The following is a 17,374-nucleotide window of genomic DNA, read 5'->3' as shown; positions in this document are numbered from 1 at the left end:
AACCAAACAACAGCTACATATCCATTTCTACATCATCTTCATCCTCCAAGTAATTGATACTCCTACATGCACTGTACTCGTCAATTACTCTCACCACTGACTCCTTGCACTCGCTAAGCATGTCAACCACACGCTCCATCTCCTCAGCAGAGTTGTCCTCGGCATAAGTGTTCAAGTATGCTCTTCTTTTGACGAGCAAGTCATACTGTCTTAATATCTTGTTAAACACATCTATGATGGAAGTGTTGTTAGATATCTGTATTCCCTCAAGGTGCTTACTACTCAAATAAGGTGATTTCTTGCCGTGTACTACTCCAACTGATCTAGATGTCCAGGGTACAAAATTTGTACGTGCTTGAACTTTCAAAATACCCTTTCGTATCTCCTTACGATCCAAATGAGATCCACTGATTAGATAGTTCATCAAACTGATGTATGCAATCTCTGAAGATGATGATGATGATGATGAAACACATTTATTGGTTTTATATCTATCATCTGACAATTCCAAAAACATGTCATACTCGTTGATGTAGTTGTGGTGCGACTGGGTGTTGAATGGTGCCACCGAGGTTGTGAGGAATTTCAAATCTGGTGTTGGAACCAAGCCTGCAACAATTGATTCAATCGAGCTGTACATATAGCTAGGGAATCGCATGGGATTACTCACTGATGCACTTGCAAATGCAATGAGCTTGTTTGTGCCTTGAAACGAAGTAGCATTTGATAGATCTCGATCTTGTAGCCCTCCTTGGTTGAAGACTGTATTTTCAATGTTATTCAAGGCATCATTGTGGAATACAAAAGTTGCATTACTAAACTCAATCAATCTTTTCAACGTTAGCAAACTATTGTATGGTTGTACCACAACATCACTAGTTTTTTCATTCGAAGGGAAAATGGAATTGGTGGTAATGATCTTTTTGCTGGTATATCTATCTTGTAATACTTCCAACATTTTCGACCCACATCCCAGGCCAGTACCACCAGCCACACTATGAATCAATTGAAACTGGGACAAATTGTCACATTTGTCAACTTCCTTATCTATTATATTCAAAATATTTTCAATGTGTTCTGATTCATATTTGTATCCGTTAGACCAGTTGTTGGCGGCACCATTACCATGGTTGCTAACGTGAGTATTTCTTGGATTAAGCATAGGTAGTGAATTCAATGCTTTGGTCACCACCGACGGTTCTAAATCAATGAGGATTGAACGAGGAGTATATGTATTCGAATCTGAAAGTGTAAAGAACAATTCTGGGTGGTCTTCTCGATGTAGTCGCTTGGAGCCATTGGCCAGACCCAGTGATGAGTCTTGCAGAGAAGGATGAGAGCCAGTCTGAGAACTATTGAATGATGTATTTGGATACAGTGTTGGTGTTCCATCTTTGTTTATTCCATGCTCTAGAGCTAGTTGTTGCCAGTATTGTAGACCCACTTGATTCCCGCATTGTCCCGCTTGTATTGTAATAGTCTCGCTATAAAGCAGTTAGTATTCGGTTAGAATAGAGCTCAGTGGGGGGATAGTACATACCCTGGCATGGCACTGAAGTTGTAGTACTGGGTCAATGAGTTTGTCTACGCGTAGGATTTCTTTGTCAATAATTTTTTTCTTTGTTTGTTTGTTTGTTTGTTTACACTTCGAAAAAAAGATCAACAAATTCGAACAGCCACTAGGTGCTCAATCTATCATCACACTACCACAACTCTCTTTCTACAAAACTCTAGAAAACCTCAATGTGATAAACAACAAACTAGTGTATATGTATTTTGGTATTTGATTGTAAAAGATTAAATAACGTATAGAATTTTTTTAAAGGAAATGTAAGATAAAACAAAGAATAGTGTCAAGTACCCAAAAACGACAAAAGCAAATCAAAAATCCAGTTAAACCTTTATTGGAGCAATAGACAGCCATAGGTTAAACCAACAGAAGCATCTTCCCATATGTGTAACTATCAAGTGACCAACATTTTTTTATCTTATTCTAAATTCTGACCAGCAGTAGAAAACACTTTTATGAGATAACCAAACCATCACTCTTCCAATAACTTCCAACCTCTAATCTAACTTTGCTTGTTCGTGAATATAGTCACTTCTCTTTGAAGGAAAAAAAATTCCACGAAGAAAGGAAAAAAAAAAGACAAATGTAAAATATGAAATGTGACAACTCAAGATCTATTGACCCCTTAAGTTGATCTCTTCTTCTTCTTACACTTGCTTGGAGTACCAGTTGTAGTGACGGTACTGAATGAAGTGTCACTGAGAAGTGAACTAAGATCAGCACTACCAGTAGTAACAGTTGGAGCTGGACCACCAGTTGGAGTGGTGACAATTGATGAGGTGGTTGAAGTGTCCTTACAGTTTCCGAATGCAGCAGCCAAAGCGTTAACAATAACTGATTTAAGGGTGTCAATATTCAAGAAAGCCTTGATAAGGGATGGGATCAAACCAGAGTCAACTAAAGCATCAATCAATTCACCAAGAGTGATGGCACCGGAGGAGAACAATCTTGAAATCAATTCACCACCCCAGGTGTAGAAGTCATCATCAACAACCAAAGCTTCAACAACTTGGTTAGCCAAACCAGAGTTCTTTAATGATTCCATCAATGAGGTAAGAATGTCTTGGGTGTCTCTAGCATAAACTGGGGAGATGTATTCTGCACCCATTCTAGCAATTTCTCTCTTGTCAACAGCAGATGAAACGGCAGCAGCGTTAATACCCAACAAGTTTGCAATAATGTTTGGCAAGTTTTCGAGCCATTGGCCAACCAATTTGAAGATTTGAGCATAGAAAGCACAATCGTTGATAAGGTTTTGAATAACATCAACAGCCAATCCAGAGTCGTTTAATGATTTCAACAATGTGTCCAAGTTAATCCAACCGTTTTTGATAGCAGAAACAATAACATTAATGGTGATGTTTGACAAGGTTGGGTCGGAGATGAAATATTCAATAACACCTGGAGCCAAGTTGGTGTCTTTGATAATGGTCAAAATATCGGTGACAATTTGTGATTCTCTTTTGACAATGTCAGCTTCACTCAATAAAGATCTCTTGGTGTTGTAGTGTTCCATATTGTGGAGAGCATTGTTGGCAATATCGAACTCCCTAGGAGTCAATTCCAATGGAGCTGAAGCGGCTGGCATAGCAGCAACAGTTGAAACTGCAGCTGTGAAAAATAATGTGACTGATGCAAAGTTGAACTTCATTGCGAATGGATGGAGGTGAGATTATAGTGAAGAGACTCCTTTGATTGATGGAAAAGAAAAAAGTATAAATTGTGAAAATCAGTACTGGAATTTTCATCCTTATTTATATAAAGAAAGTTGAGTGCCTGTGGGTGCTTTGAAGGAGGAAGAACCCTTCGTCACATTCATACTCAACCCCCTGTGTTTTTGCTCTATTAACCAACTTGAGTAAATATGTAGCATGGGCTATTCTGACTCGCCATAGTCTACCTAAGCCCTTGACATGTTTATACAAGATTTAAGTTTACCCAAAGTAGAAAACCCAGAAAATATACAATGTAGAGATCTATTTTAAGAATAAGCCACAAAGCATCAATTGGTGGTAATAATTCATTGTATAAGGTTTAAATTTCGCAGCATCTCCAAATTTTTTTTTTTGTTTCCCTGTTGCAGCCACAAAAACAAAATAAAATTCTAATTCATTTACCCTTTTGGGAAATTTCTCATTCTTTGATTTTATTTTTACATTACATTTTCTAAACTGAGTTGAAACAAAACATAATATACCGGAACCCAAAGTGAACTCTCTCTTCTAATATAATGTTGTAAGACGGGGGTAATGTGCACGAAGGTACCACCTGAAGTTCTTTCTCTGCATATTCAGAGCCATTCTGCAACAGGCGATGGGGAAGACTTGACTGCACGTTGATTGCGATACAACGAATGTATCAGGACGCCTTTTATTGGAATTGCATGGATCTGAGTTGTGCAAAAGGTTCCGATATTTTAGCTCCTTTTCTTCCTCTATCCTCGTATGCACAATTCTAGAACGTCTGAAAACCGACTCGTGAATGTTGTTCCAAACCATTGTTATTATTTGCACCTCTACCCCAACTTTTCAAAGATTTGGTAGCAGGTAGCGCTCGATTTTCTTTTCCCAAATAGGAAAGTTTCAATCAAAGATTTTCTCTTCTCCTTTAAACTCTAGTATAAAGTTATACTACTCTAAGTAGTAATCCAACCACTAACGTAGCCATTTTTGACTTGTTTTCATAGTCGAAAAAATAAGCTCGAGAAGCCCCCTTTTTTCGACGCATTAACCATATGACATATTACATTATCGATTTAAACCTAAAACTCTATTATCCAATCGAATATAATATTATGTCGGCAGTAGCGGAGAAACTACATCCTTATTTGTTTTCCTTTGTTTGTTTCCCGAGTTGGAAATTAAGCTTTATTTCTACCGAGATCGTCCATTGTATAGATATTATCTGTTGTAGCAACCGAGCACCAACAATTACCACTTGTTTCAACAACTAGCAACTCTTTTAAGTTTCGAATGAGATTGAAAATTTTACTGACGATGAGCAGTGCTCTTCAATTGGTTTGTGGTAGTTAACCCCGGTTGAAGCTGCTCTTTTAAACAAGCACTTGGTTTAATCACGTGACTTGAAAATTAGGTGATGTAATTTCGTGACCACGTGTCTTGGTGTCGCTACAATCCATTACTCCAAGTGCAGAATTTTGCCTCCTCTGAAAAGGGCCAATCCTGAACCTCCTAGCTCCTTTATCATCGACTAGTAGTCTCTTGGCACTCAGTGAATTTATTTGATGTAACCTGTTTTCATAGAAATTGGCTACAAATTTTGACAAAAAGCTTCAGTTAGGCATTTGGGCAATTAGAATGTGCATACCCCACGTTGTTATATTTCAAAGTTGCTTTGTTTCACAATAGTGTTAAGGCAAGAGGGGGAAATAGGCGATTAAAGTACCGCCATCCGCTTCATCGCCTAGGAATCTGCAAATTTGATCTAATTGAGTGGCTTTCCAACACTCCAAAGTTCAGAAGTCGTACAATCTCATAAGCTCACCATTTAATTCAACATTGCAAATATCGCTCACTTCTTCAAATAAAAGGCAACGTTATGGTATTGATGAAGTAAAGACCTATATAAAATTATACTCTAACAGCTTGTACTGTCCTTAAATTGCTCTCTTTTTTTTTCTGCATTTCTTTGGTGGACTTGAAGTAGTTACGGTGCTGAAAGTGGTATCTGGAGTTGGGCTTACATCAGCAACCTTGGTGGTAGTGTCAATGCTTACAGCCGGTTCTGAAGGCAAGCCAATATAAGTGAGATCACTAGAAGCTTCAGTGGCAGCAGGAGTGGAGCTCGTATCAACAGTTGTTGGACTTAACGTTGCATCAGTAGCCGAGCTGCTCAAATCCGCTGGTGTTTCGGTGCCAACAATGGTGTCGAATATTGTGCTAAGATCAACACTTCCTGTAGAAACTGTTGGAGCTGGGCCACCGGTTGGTTTAGTCACAATTGAGGATGTTGTTGGAGAATTTCTGCAGGTACCAAGAGCAGCACCCAATGCCTTAATAACAATCTTTTGGATAGTGTCAACATTCAATAACAAATTAAGAATTGGTGGAAGCAAACCTGAGTTGACCAAATCCTCACCCAATTGTTCAAGTGTAATAGCTCCTGATGAAAACAATTTTGATACCAAGTCAGCACCAAAAGTGTAAAAGTCATCATCAATAACCAAAGCTTCAACAACTTGGTTAGCCAAACCGGAATCTTTTAATGATTCCATCAATGAGGTAAGAACATCTTGTGCGTCTCTGGCATACAATGGCACCTCATCCCTCTTACTAACAGCAGCAGAAACAACTTGGGGGCTAACACCTGCTTCAGCACTGACCGCCGTAGGTAAGCCCAGGATCAAATTACCAATCAATTTAAACATTTGCGTGTAGAAAGCACAATCGTTGATAAGGTCCTCAATAACACTAATAGCTAAGCCTGAATCGTTCAATGATTTCATCAAGGTTCCCAAGTTAATCCAACCATTTTGAATAGCAGTGATGACAACCTGTTTAGTAACACGTGCCAAGATAAAGTCAGAAATAAGGTAGTGAATGACGCCTGGAGCCAAGTTTGTATCCTTAACGATGGTCAAGATTTGTGTAACTATATCTGATTCTCTTTTGGAAAGCTCAGCTTCAGTCAATAAAGATCTCTTGGAATTGTAATGTTGTAAATTGTAGATTGCATTGTTGGCAATTTCATATTCTCTTGGAGTCAATTCCAAAGGCGATGGCGCTAAAGAAGTAGCAGCGACTGTCGAGACAGCAGCAGTAAGGAATAAAGTGACTGAGGCAAAGTTGAACTTCATTGTGTAGTTGGAAGTTGTTGAAGTATTTGACTAGTGGAGTGAGTTGCTTGATGATGAGAATAGAATGAAAACTTTGATTATGAAAAGAAGGGTCAATTCCATCACTATTTATATTGTTGGAAAGCGGAGGAGCTCGTAATACCTTTGGTCCATTCAGATGGACGGATACCCATCCATTTTACAGCAAAAAGTTGGTTCTTAACCAACCTAGGTAATTTTGTAGAGCTATATATCGGCCAAGTTGAGGCGACACCTTACGTTGACTTGCATTGCGTTTACCTAAAGTAGAAAGCAAATAGGGTCCTGTGCATCGTACTTGGAAATGCCACTTTCAATTTCAACTCCAAACTTATGCATGGCATATTTGTGATGCTTGTATGGTGATACTGTGTTTTGTATTTACCCCAAAAGTAAGCTGCGAAAAATTGGAAGTAACATTGGAAAAAGGTGAACACAAAAATTAATAGAAACAATATCACCACACTGCATGGGGAAATATAATGCTCCTTTTGTACCAAAGGACATTCTGGGAGCCTTAAAGCTGAGCTACTCTAGTTCTTAGTAGCAGTTCGATCTTGCTTGGTAATGTTTGCTGCTAAAATGTTTGCTAGACCATGTAAAAGATTTTGCAGCCTCGTTGGATATCTCAGGTCTACAAACCATGCCAAAACAATGACAACTTTGCTTTCGAAAACCTTAACAATATTCGTATTGAGTTTGTCCTTCGGCGAATTCCAGATCCATCACTAAATTGCCTGTAGAGTGGGTATGTCGGCTACAAAATGCGAGTTGGAAGCGTTTTGTGTAGGTGCGGCACCAAAATTTTTTAAATTGCCCGAACTGGGAAAGTTTGATGCTTCTGCACATCTAAGTGTACAGCTCCTTGTTTGCAAGGAAAGTGTATTATCTGGATGAACCTTCTCCCTAGCTTCGTGTTAGCCTCACACTGAACACCAGGAAGCTCTGCTCTTTGAATGAATAATCGTCACTACGAGCTGGTTGACACAGTTGCAAGAGAAAAGCGAGGACAATCTCTCGTCACGCGACCAACCTACCTTGGTCGTGCCAAATGAGATGGTTTGGGGCGGCTCTGTGCATGTTCCGTTCAAAATTCCGCACTGTTTAGAGGGAGGAAATAAAATTCCCCAATCCAGGCAACTGCCTATTTGGACACCACCCAATCTAATTTGAACGAAGGTGTCTGCTTTGAGCAACGTAGCATGAGACGAATAACCCATTCAGTATTAACATAACATCAGCTCCCAATTTCTTTTAATACCCACTACATCACCTGAGCTTATGCATACTTCTTGGGGTAATATCAAAGAAGGGAGGTTTCGAAAGCAATATCGTATATCACACTTAAGTCACAAGTGGGGAGAAGTCCATCTTTTGTATTTTTTATTCTTTTGATGTATTATATGTCAATAGAAGACCAAGAAAATAGAAAATCAGATAGATAAAGTTTGTATTGTGCCTTCACTTGCATATTGACACCATCTCAAAGCCACTATATATAATAAAGATAGCGTTGTAACGTGAAACTGATAAGAAGTATATTTGAATTAACCAACTGCTAGTCTTCTTCTTCTATTGTTGATACTCATTTGACCTTTTAAAAATTGATTAATTTCATCAACATTTCAGGTCACGTGAGATCTTTTGGTTAGTTGTAGTAGTTCTGAAAAGTTCTTCATTTTTCTGCTCTTCTCCTTTTGTGTACGCAGTTGGAACGGAGTAAACTTCGGATATAACTGAGTAACTATAAAGATCCAATCTGTCCAAGAACATTCCATGCATGTTAGCTGAAGCAAAGACAACACAATTGTAGAAACAATAGTCTCAAAATTTGGTTAATCCCATTTGCACAAACCTCTGTAAAGTTTGCGTCTCTTCTGCGGAAAGTACTCTCCAAATTTTCCATACTCAGAGTATTTCAAATTGAAAGCTAGTTAATGTCCAAACACCTCAAGAATGTCCTCCACACCCCTGATTTAACGTGTTCTCTTCGCATATCCTCCATCAATTGAGATCACTAGGGATTTGGCAACACTCTAACCTTTTTATCTCCACAGGCTAGCGAACTAAACAAGAAGAACAAGCAGCTAAAGCAAAAGAAAAGCAGGATATTGAAAGAGCCAAACAAAAAAGATATATTCTTCGGCGGAGATCTAGAAAAGCCATCAAAACCGAAAACACAAAAAGAACAGGGAACAAAAAAAAAAAAAAAAAAGAACAAACACTTGTGAACCGAATTTCAGTTCGTTTTCACCAAGATAACAGCCAGATTTGCTTCCTTTTCCATAATTGCCAGAGAAAACAGTCAACTACAATCTCATTCCAATTGAACTAGTTCAACAGGTAGAGGCCTTGTTTCATTGCGTTACTCAAACAAACATTGATCACCACAACGTCATCTTACAATGGCGGGTGTCTACGGAATTTTATTTATGCTTGCTGCAGCATATGCCGTGGTATTATACTTAGTTAATCTAGTACCACATGTCTCCATCAAATACGTCGGCATCCTTTCTTTAAGAGGTGTAACGATAAAATTCAAAACAACCACCGTCTATATTGGAAAAATTGCTCTTCAGATTAATGCATTTGGACCAAGGGATGAATCGTTGAAATGGCTATCGCTCATATTGGCCGACGTCAATATTACCTGTTTAAAAGATCATCAATCAAGAAAGAATAAATCAGAATCTACAAAGAAACAAACCACCACACCCTGGCATGATAAATCTATTAAAAGCCGGCTTCAATTTCATGTGCCAACCATGATCTACAACTATTTATTGCGAACAGAGCTCATCAATAAGGTCAATTTCATTATTGTCAGAGCCTCGGTTTACCACCAAAGCACGCACGAGCATTTTTGTGCATCCTTGGAGTTTACAAGATTGGAGGCAAGGATTTCCAAATGTCATAACCTTAGAGTTACTGCCACTTTATTCAATGGATTGATATTTGAAAACGAAAACAAGGACAATAAACTTGATTTGTTTCGAAATGTGGAATTTTACGTTGATTGTGTAATTATCACCGCATGTGATGTGGAACGAGCCAATAAAATTAGGATTAATTTTGAGGAGTTTAGAACATCCTTGTCAATTGGAAGACTAAACATTCCCATGGAGTATATTCGGTCAACAAATAGACAACAGAAAAGCGCGAAAACTGAATCAACGAGAGAACCATCAACCCCTGTTGAAGATGATTCTGCGAAACAAGTTACAAATGTGATTCAATATAAGCATTTGTTACAAGACTTGTTGTCATTGTACTCGCTAACAGAGATCCGGCTCGAGGATTTCACATTGTCCTACAAATCCGTCTCCCTCAATCTTTCAAATTTTGTCTTTTCGTTGGAAAAGGTTGTTAGACCCACAACGACCTCGACATTAAAACTACAACTTTATGTGACATCGTTTAAGTTTTATCACTTGGAAACAAAATGCATAGAATTGCCATCGGGAACGGTTTCTTACGAAGTGTGCCCCATGGAAATTCTCAGGGTTTCTCAAGTGTTGCTCGACCTTGATGAAAAATCACACCAACGAATAAATTTTGACTTTGCCATAACATTGACCAACCCAGTTTTTGATGTCTACTACGATCAAGAAGATATATTGTTTGGATTGCTTCGAGATAAGATGATGCGTAAACGTATGAATAAAATGAGAACAGCTGCCGGTGTGCATCGAAAAGAAGAAGCAATGAAGAAGTTGACACTTGCTTCAAAAATGTTAAAAGACATATCAACAAAGATTGTGATTGTTGATACTGTAGTAAATGTGCACTTGCCACGAATAGGACTGACTAGGGACGATGTTTTCAATCGTCATTCTAATTCCAACACCAAAGTGACCTTTGCTGTAACCGATCTAACACACAAGGTATTTACTAAATCACAAATGAAAATTGTCAAGGGAAGCGGGAAAACACAGAAGCACACTATCAATTCGTTTCTCAAGATCAAAAATCTCAAAGGTGAAGCAGATGGTAATTTGGCTCAATTCACAAAAGTCAATTTGCTTCTCGCATATGATTTGGATCGCTTGAAATTGGCCATTAGATTGTCAAGCAAAGCAATAAATTTCAGATCCGTCAATGATATTTTCTTCTACTTGGTGAGACAGTTCCGCAACCGTCAACGGATCTACTTCAACAAGAAATTCGTAGAGTGGATGAAATCTTTTGAAAGAAACGGTGCACCTGATCAACCAAACAAAGCTGAACGTTTATCATATGGTGACTTAAATAACCCGATTGGTGAAAACCAAGAAGATGAGCTTATCAAGATTTTCAAAGTATTACCACCATACGTATCCTCAATCAAGGTTGATTTATCGTCTTTGACATTCGACATAAAAAGTAAGGAAGAGTTACCGAGTCAAAAAATCTATGACTACCGGATTGGAAAGGAAATCGATTTGAAAGATTATCGACGTGGTATTTCACTAAAATTGGCTGACCTTTCTGCCATCTATAAACTTTCGCGTGAAGAGGTTCAAATTTCGATCGGTTTAGTGCAAGCTGCCACACTCAGTGAGTATGCCCAGGAGTACTTGATTTCGAACGACAAGGTTGATGAGTCACAAACGAGTGATTCCGACTTTGATGATGTGTCAACTATAAACTCCTTGGATTCAACGCCCACAGATACCAATGCTTACGACTCAGATGGCTTAGGCAACACCGATACTTATGGTGTGAACAATGTTCTTGCAATCAAGAATATCAATATTGTTAATGAAACGTCCAAATCGGAGGATAGAGATCCTAACAAACTCATATTAACAGTTCCCGAAGTCGATGGACACATTGACACATTTTTCCTTTGGTGCATTTTCTACGCCAAGACCTTGCTTCAAAGATTTGCCCCCACCGTCGAGTCGAATTGCACAAAGGAGCAAATAAAGCAAATCACTGGTCCGAAGAAGAAACTCAAGCTTGATGTATTGTTGGAGTCTGTAACCATTTCGGTGAAGCTTCCACACAATGTGGACGTGCTTATTGAATTTGACCGTTCAAGGCTACAAAATGTTTTTGTTTTGAAAAACGCTGATGTTAAGAATATTCGAATGTACGTGGTTCATCCAAGCACAAAATTGTGGGCAAGAATAGTAGTGATCAAAGAGGCCAATTTTAGCATTGATGTGTCCAAAACCTTACATGAAGCTTCATTTGAATTGCAAACAAAATCCATTTTGTTCAATGTGCCAAACAAATTTGCTATTTATACTGTCATTGACAATACCATTTCTCTCGTCAAAGCGATAAAACAATTGCTGCATAATTTCAAGCATTTCAACTATGGCATTGACAACTTCGAGCGCGTGTACCCTGTGGCAAAGGATGCGATGGTGTTTCCTCATGTTAGGATCAAGACATCAGTATTGGGTCTCACACTTGAAAATGATCCATTTGAAAACGAATTGGCAATGATTTATGAATTGGGTACAATTGAGCAACGTGTGAGAAGGAGAAAATTGGAGGCGTTTGAAGCAAAATGTCAGGAAATCAGAGCCAACGTACAACCTGATATCGAGGAACAAATAGAGTTGACTGATTTGCCAAGTCCCGCATTGGGTGGTCGCAAGGGGCTGTCTAAAAAGGGTTCCGCCTCTACTAAGCAAAAGATGCAAAGTCCTTTGAGAAATGAGGCGACGTATCATGAAGATTCCACGTCAAACGAGCCGAGGTCAAGTAACGAAAGTGGAAGAACAAAATTCAGAGGCACTTTCTTAAAGATGAGGCGTAACCATTCTCATCGTAAGCATCCCAATGGAGCTCCAATCGAATCAGACGTGGAGAACGATACTAAACCAAAATTGACGAAAGCTCAAGCTGAAGAGGAAATCAAGCAAGCTAAGGAGAGATTAGATCACAACTTTTCACTCTCATGGATGAGAAAGTTTAAAGCTTTCAAAGACGTACGTAACAAGAATTGGAAGGAAAGAAGAGAAGAAGTTTGGGGTCAGGATGATCCAACAGATATTATGAAGTCTAAATATGACATTGTCGAGTATGCTGATGGGCCTACTTTGACTGCGGCGTTGTTTCAGGATGTGGACTTGACATTGGATAAGTTCAAAGGGGGAGATATTGACGAGTTTTTGTACAAGTATGCAAAGAAACAACCGAAACAAAAATACTCAATCTTGGTTCCTTTGTATATTGATTTAACGGCAAGGAATTTCCACATGCTTTTGAAAGACTATCCTTTACCTTTGGCGTCATTTCCTACAAACAGCAACCCACAAGTTCCTACTGTTCATATCAAAACAAACCTCGTGGTAAATGAAAATCTATATCACAGAAAGGAAGAGTTACGTTACATTTATGTCCCATTCTCATGGGCTGTATTTGATAACGGGGTATCAGACAATTTCTACTCTGTCTATATCCCCAGGACCTTGACAACAGTCAAATTTGCCGCCGATTTTCAGTGTAATTTAAACACTGATCGTGCTTGTATTGTGGGGTGGTCCAAATCGTACCAACCTGCATTGAGCACTATGGGCCAAGCATTTGAGAACTTTTCTAAACCCGCAATTGACGATAGTCCAATTGGTATTTGGGATAAATTACCATTAATGATGCATGGTAAGTACAAGTTCAACATTGCGAATGAGCTTTGCTTGCATATGAAGAGTGGTAGATCTCCATACAAGTTGGTAGGGTTAAACTCGGGGTTTGTTTTCAATTGGAAAAATAATGTCGATTTAACCATTGATGGAACAATCGATCCTAAGAGATTGGTTGTGATTACAAGTGATGATTTTTTGTTTGCTGTTCCAAATTATTCAGTGCACGAAAAGCATACATGGAGTTTATATTACGATGGTCATGCTGATTTTGCACCAACCAGCGACCCCGAGGGAAAGAAGTACCACAAAAGAGTCATTAGGCTTAGCTCCAATGATAGGGTCGAGTGGTGTTTGGGAATGATGTTTGAAAGGAATAAGCATTTTTCGCATAGACTTTCAGACCAAGAGGAAAGGACTTCAGAGTTTTTACCTCATTATAAAGTCCAAATCACCAATCCTGCTAACGAATATCACCCTGATTCTTACGATGGGTATAGAGCTGACTATGTTCATATGGCATTATCTGTCATCTCAAAGTCCCATAACGGTCAAGCATTCAACGCAGCATTCTTAACTCCGTTGGCTTTCCATCATTTCTTCTACTGGTGGGACACAGTGGCCCACTACTCACCAACACCCGTGAGACTGGGGAAACTATTCACGAATGGAGGAAAGAAGCCCAAGATCAAATTGAGTCCTCACTTGTTTACTGTCAAGTATCAAATGATTTTTAACCCTGTGACCATTTCGCACTTGTACATTCATTCAAGTAACGAGTTACACGGGAAAAAGAATAGGGTTGCGTTTACTGGGTTGAAGGGTAAGTTTGACGTTTGTGAAATAGATTTGCACCAAAGGAAGGAGTTGTTGACATATGTCAACCAGAAGTTGAACAAACGCACTCAAGTGAAGCACTTGAAAATGAATCAAGCTGAGATCAATGTTGAAAGAGCTGACGTGAGGATTTTGAATGCCTTGTTTCCTGATCAATCAGTGAGTGGACGTTTATTGTCGTACTTGACAGGCGACAATTCTTCTGATAACCTGGGAAGTCATCATCATGGGCCAATGCATTCGTCAAAGTTTTCAAAATGGATTGAGAGTGTGGAGGTACCCGATGGAGATCTATCATGGGTGGACCCAGAAGACTTTATTGAGTTGGATGTGAATGAGCCGTTATCGGCATACCCAAAGATTAAGATTTTCCCGTTTTTTGCTACTCCAAAACTCAGCTATTTCAGGGAGTTTACATTACGTGAAGATGGACCGTATCCCTTTGGGAATGAGACTATACACAATTGCTTGATGGATACCGAAAAACCTAGTGGTGTCCAATCTCGTATTTTGTCAAAGCGTGTTGAAACCCTTAAGCGTGAGTTATCGAGGAAGCAACATGAGCTCAGCCGTATGAAATCTCAAACTCAATCCGATCAGAATTTGCGAGACGTGGAGATCGATATTCAACTATTGCAAGATAAAATTGATGTCATTGATGAGGCACACAAGAATTTCACCGAGGAAGATTTGAAAATGACCAACAATTTTGATGATCCAGATAATCTCACAGCATTACTGAAACAACAATCTGGCTTATCGGCTTACTCTAGTCACAGGGACAAAAGTGATCTTGTTGAGGCAGCTAATTTTGTAGCGATTGCCGAGTTTCATAATCGGTTTATTGTGCACAATTTACAAATGAAATGGGATGATGATATAAAGGTGTACTTTGAAAGCTATTTGGAAAGAATTGGTGACAGAAGGGATCATGTTTACTACATGACCAGAATGGCAATTGATCTTGTTCAGAATGTTATAAGTGAAGGGGAAAAAGTTGAATCAGATGACTTAAATTTTACAGATCGAACTTTTACTAATTTCAAAGGCGGAATCGAAGCGATGGAGGGATTTACAGAAGCTTTGGATGTGGTTCAAAATCCAGATGTCGAGGAAGCGGAGCACAAGTATTTGATCAAATTGATCCACCCACAAATACAAATGATTAGCAAAAAAGCACCTGACACCACTGTTATTGTCACTTCTAGAGATTTGGATATCAAAATCGTCGACATTAATCAGAAGGATTTGGTGAACGTTTTAACAGATAGTTCGGACACGACTGCGAAAGTTGAGTCAAGAATTGGGGTTTTATTTAGAGAGGAGCAGATTTTCGTTGTGTCTAAGGATGACTTGTCACACTCGGACTTGAGATCAAAGTTTGCTAAAGGAGGGTACATGAATGCAACTTCTAGTTGGCCACCATGGTTTGAATGTGAAGTATGTTATAGAGGAGCATGGGCACAAGAATACCTTGTTGCCGAGAGAAATACCGTGGCCCTTGTTTACAAAAAGCCCAATAATTTGTTCCTCAATGCAAAGAACTTACAACGTCACAACGAAGTTGTTGTTTTCATCAACAAGTATGTGGTAAATGCTACGTCTTCTCAATATTCAAGCATTTTTTACGTTGTTACAGAGTTGTTACTCTCAGGAGATAAAAAGGATAGCCTCCAGTCCAAATTGTCGAAAGTTGTTTCGCTTACTGATGCAAGTGACTTTAAAGGATTGGATACTAAAGTGAAGAATTTACAAACCACAATAAGAGAATTTAATGACTTGGTTCTAACATTCCATCAACGAGGTGCAACCTTGAACGAAACAGAGCAAAAACATTTGCAGATTATTGAATTGGAGATGGAGAAGCTGAAGTTGGAGTTGATTTTGATTATGAAGCTATTGGGCACTAGGAACAAATCCAAATCAAAAGAAACAACCAAGTTTTGGCATATTTTAACCGACCAAGTGATTTGGCACTTCCTTACTGATGACAGACAGCCATTTATAGATATTGCATGCACGGGAATAGTGTTTTCGCGTGTTGAATCCATTGACGGAGCTAATCATAACGACTTTGAAATCAAAATGATGCAAGGGTTCAACCTACAGGAGAATAGCCAATTCCCCATTCTTTTGTCGCCATTGTTACCAAAGGGCGCTTCAGAGTTTAATGATGAAGGGAAACCAATTATTAAAATGACATGGGATCTTCTGGCGTTGGTCGGGGGTATACCAATCATTAAACATGCAAAGTTGGATGTTCTTCCATTGCGATTCGAATTGGATTACTCAACAGCGAAATTGCTCCAGTCATATTTGTTTCCCAAGGATGACGATCTGGAACTCGATGATAGTGACGACTCTGATGACTCTAGTGATTTCTCATCTTCGGATGAAACTTACAATGATGCGTCAGAACAGTCCTCATTGATGACAAACGAAACGACGCATTCGAAAAGCCCATGGAGAAAGTTTTTATCCAAGCGCAAGCCATTGACTCCGAAGATCAACTCGGAGAGAGGTATGGATACTCCGTTCAATGGTGGTACTTCCAGTCCGGCTAGCTCAACCCAAGGCTCTCATGAATCCCATTTGTTCAGCTCTCAAAATTCGGCATTACTTCGAAGGAAAGACAAGACGACAAGCACCAAGATCACAAAACCGGGTAAATACAATTCCAATAATGATGTCTTGGACGACGAGATTGAGACCTTGATTGCACGTTCATTGAAATTCAAATCCATAATTGATGTTGAGATTTCCAACTTTGATTTAATGGTGAGTTTCCTGGGTCCAAAGAGTTTACACTTGTTGAACGTGAACCAGTTGGTGTTATCGATTCCAACTTTACAATATCAGTACAAGATTTGGTCGGGCGAGGATTTTACAGATCGATTGAAGAAGGATATCATAAAGGTCATTTTGCAACATACGGGTAAAATTTTGGGTAACAAATTCCAGTACAAGAAGAAAATGACAAGCTCCAAACCGTTGAAGCAGATTTCAAGTTATGAGGGGTTTATGACCTTGGAAGATCTACAAGATCTGGGCAATCAAGATGATGGAATACATCTTACACCAGAAACTTCAAGGGTTCGTCATAGTAACCACGTTCGAAGTAACCATCATGTTGTCAGGCATGGCCCTGCTAACGAGGAAACGTATAAAGCATACTTGGCCGGCGACAGAAATTTAGAGAATGTTGTTTCTAACGCCAGTGAAGACAAAGTTGAAGGTGACGTAGATGCGCCCTGATCCGTTAAGTGTATAGTGTTGTTCAATCAAAGTGTGTGTTTTTATAGAAGGTATTCGTTTCGTCTGTGTTGTAGCTATTGGCATATGGTTCATTACGTAATGCCGGGATCTCCCTGTTTTTCACTTTCGGCTCTTTTTGTGTTGCATTTTCCTTCTGCATTTTATGTCCGTCTGGGCTGTTTCTAGGAAGAAAAAACAGAACAGAGGACAATTGTTTAAAAATAGCTCGCGTATTGGAAGGTGTTAACCGAACCAGATAGAACTATTATACCTATTCGACAACCACGACGTATTGACATT

The 17,374-nt window shown here is 39.1% G+C and overlaps 4 protein-coding genes across 4 annotated transcripts; 1 reads left to right on the top strand and 3 right to left on the bottom strand. All coding sequences in view use genetic code 12, as the record gives it.

Moving 5' to 3' along the window:
* Window positions 1-13: 13 nt before the first annotated feature.
* Window positions 14-1,548, bottom strand: TUB4 (gamma-tubulin; the record flags this gene model as incomplete). Its single annotated transcript, XM_036810455.1, has 2 exons — window positions 14-1,484; window positions 1,541-1,548. 2 exons carry the CDS (start codon window positions 1,546-1,548, stop codon window positions 14-16), a joined length of 1,479 nt encoding a protein of 492 aa, XP_036666990.1.
* A 647-nt stretch (window positions 1,549-2,195) lies between these two features.
* On the bottom strand, window positions 2,196-3,221 carry CPAR2_500500 (uncharacterized protein; the record flags this gene model as incomplete). The annotated part of the gene is made up of 1 exon (XM_036810454.1): window positions 2,196-3,221. The coding sequence occupies one exon, from the start codon at window positions 3,219-3,221 to the stop codon at window positions 2,196-2,198; it is 1,026 nt and encodes a 341-aa protein (XP_036666989.1).
* A 1,965-nt stretch (window positions 3,222-5,186) lies between these two features.
* On the bottom strand, window positions 5,187-6,386 carry CPAR2_500490 (uncharacterized protein; the record flags this gene model as incomplete). Its single annotated transcript, XM_036810453.1, has 1 exon — window positions 5,187-6,386. One exon carries the CDS (start codon window positions 6,384-6,386, stop codon window positions 5,187-5,189), a length of 1,200 nt encoding a protein of 399 aa, XP_036666988.1.
* Window positions 6,387-8,809: 2,423 nt separating this feature from the next.
* Window positions 8,810-17,074, top strand: CPAR2_500480 (uncharacterized protein; the record flags this gene model as incomplete). The annotated part of the gene is made up of 1 exon (XM_036810452.1): window positions 8,810-17,074. The coding sequence occupies one exon, from the start codon at window positions 8,810-8,812 to the stop codon at window positions 17,072-17,074; it is 8,265 nt and encodes a 2,754-aa protein (XP_036666987.1).
* Between the last annotated feature and the right edge of the window lie 300 nt (window positions 17,075-17,374).

Source organism: Candida parapsilosis, contig 006139 (genome assembly GCF_000182765.1).
Source record: "Candida parapsilosis strain CDC317 annotated contig 006139".
Taxonomy (NCBI): domain Eukaryota; kingdom Fungi; phylum Ascomycota; class Pichiomycetes; order Serinales; family Debaryomycetaceae; genus Lodderomyces; species Lodderomyces parapsilosis.
The sequence above is the reverse complement of the archived record's forward strand: the minus strand, read 5'-3'. Positions and strand labels throughout refer to the sequence as shown.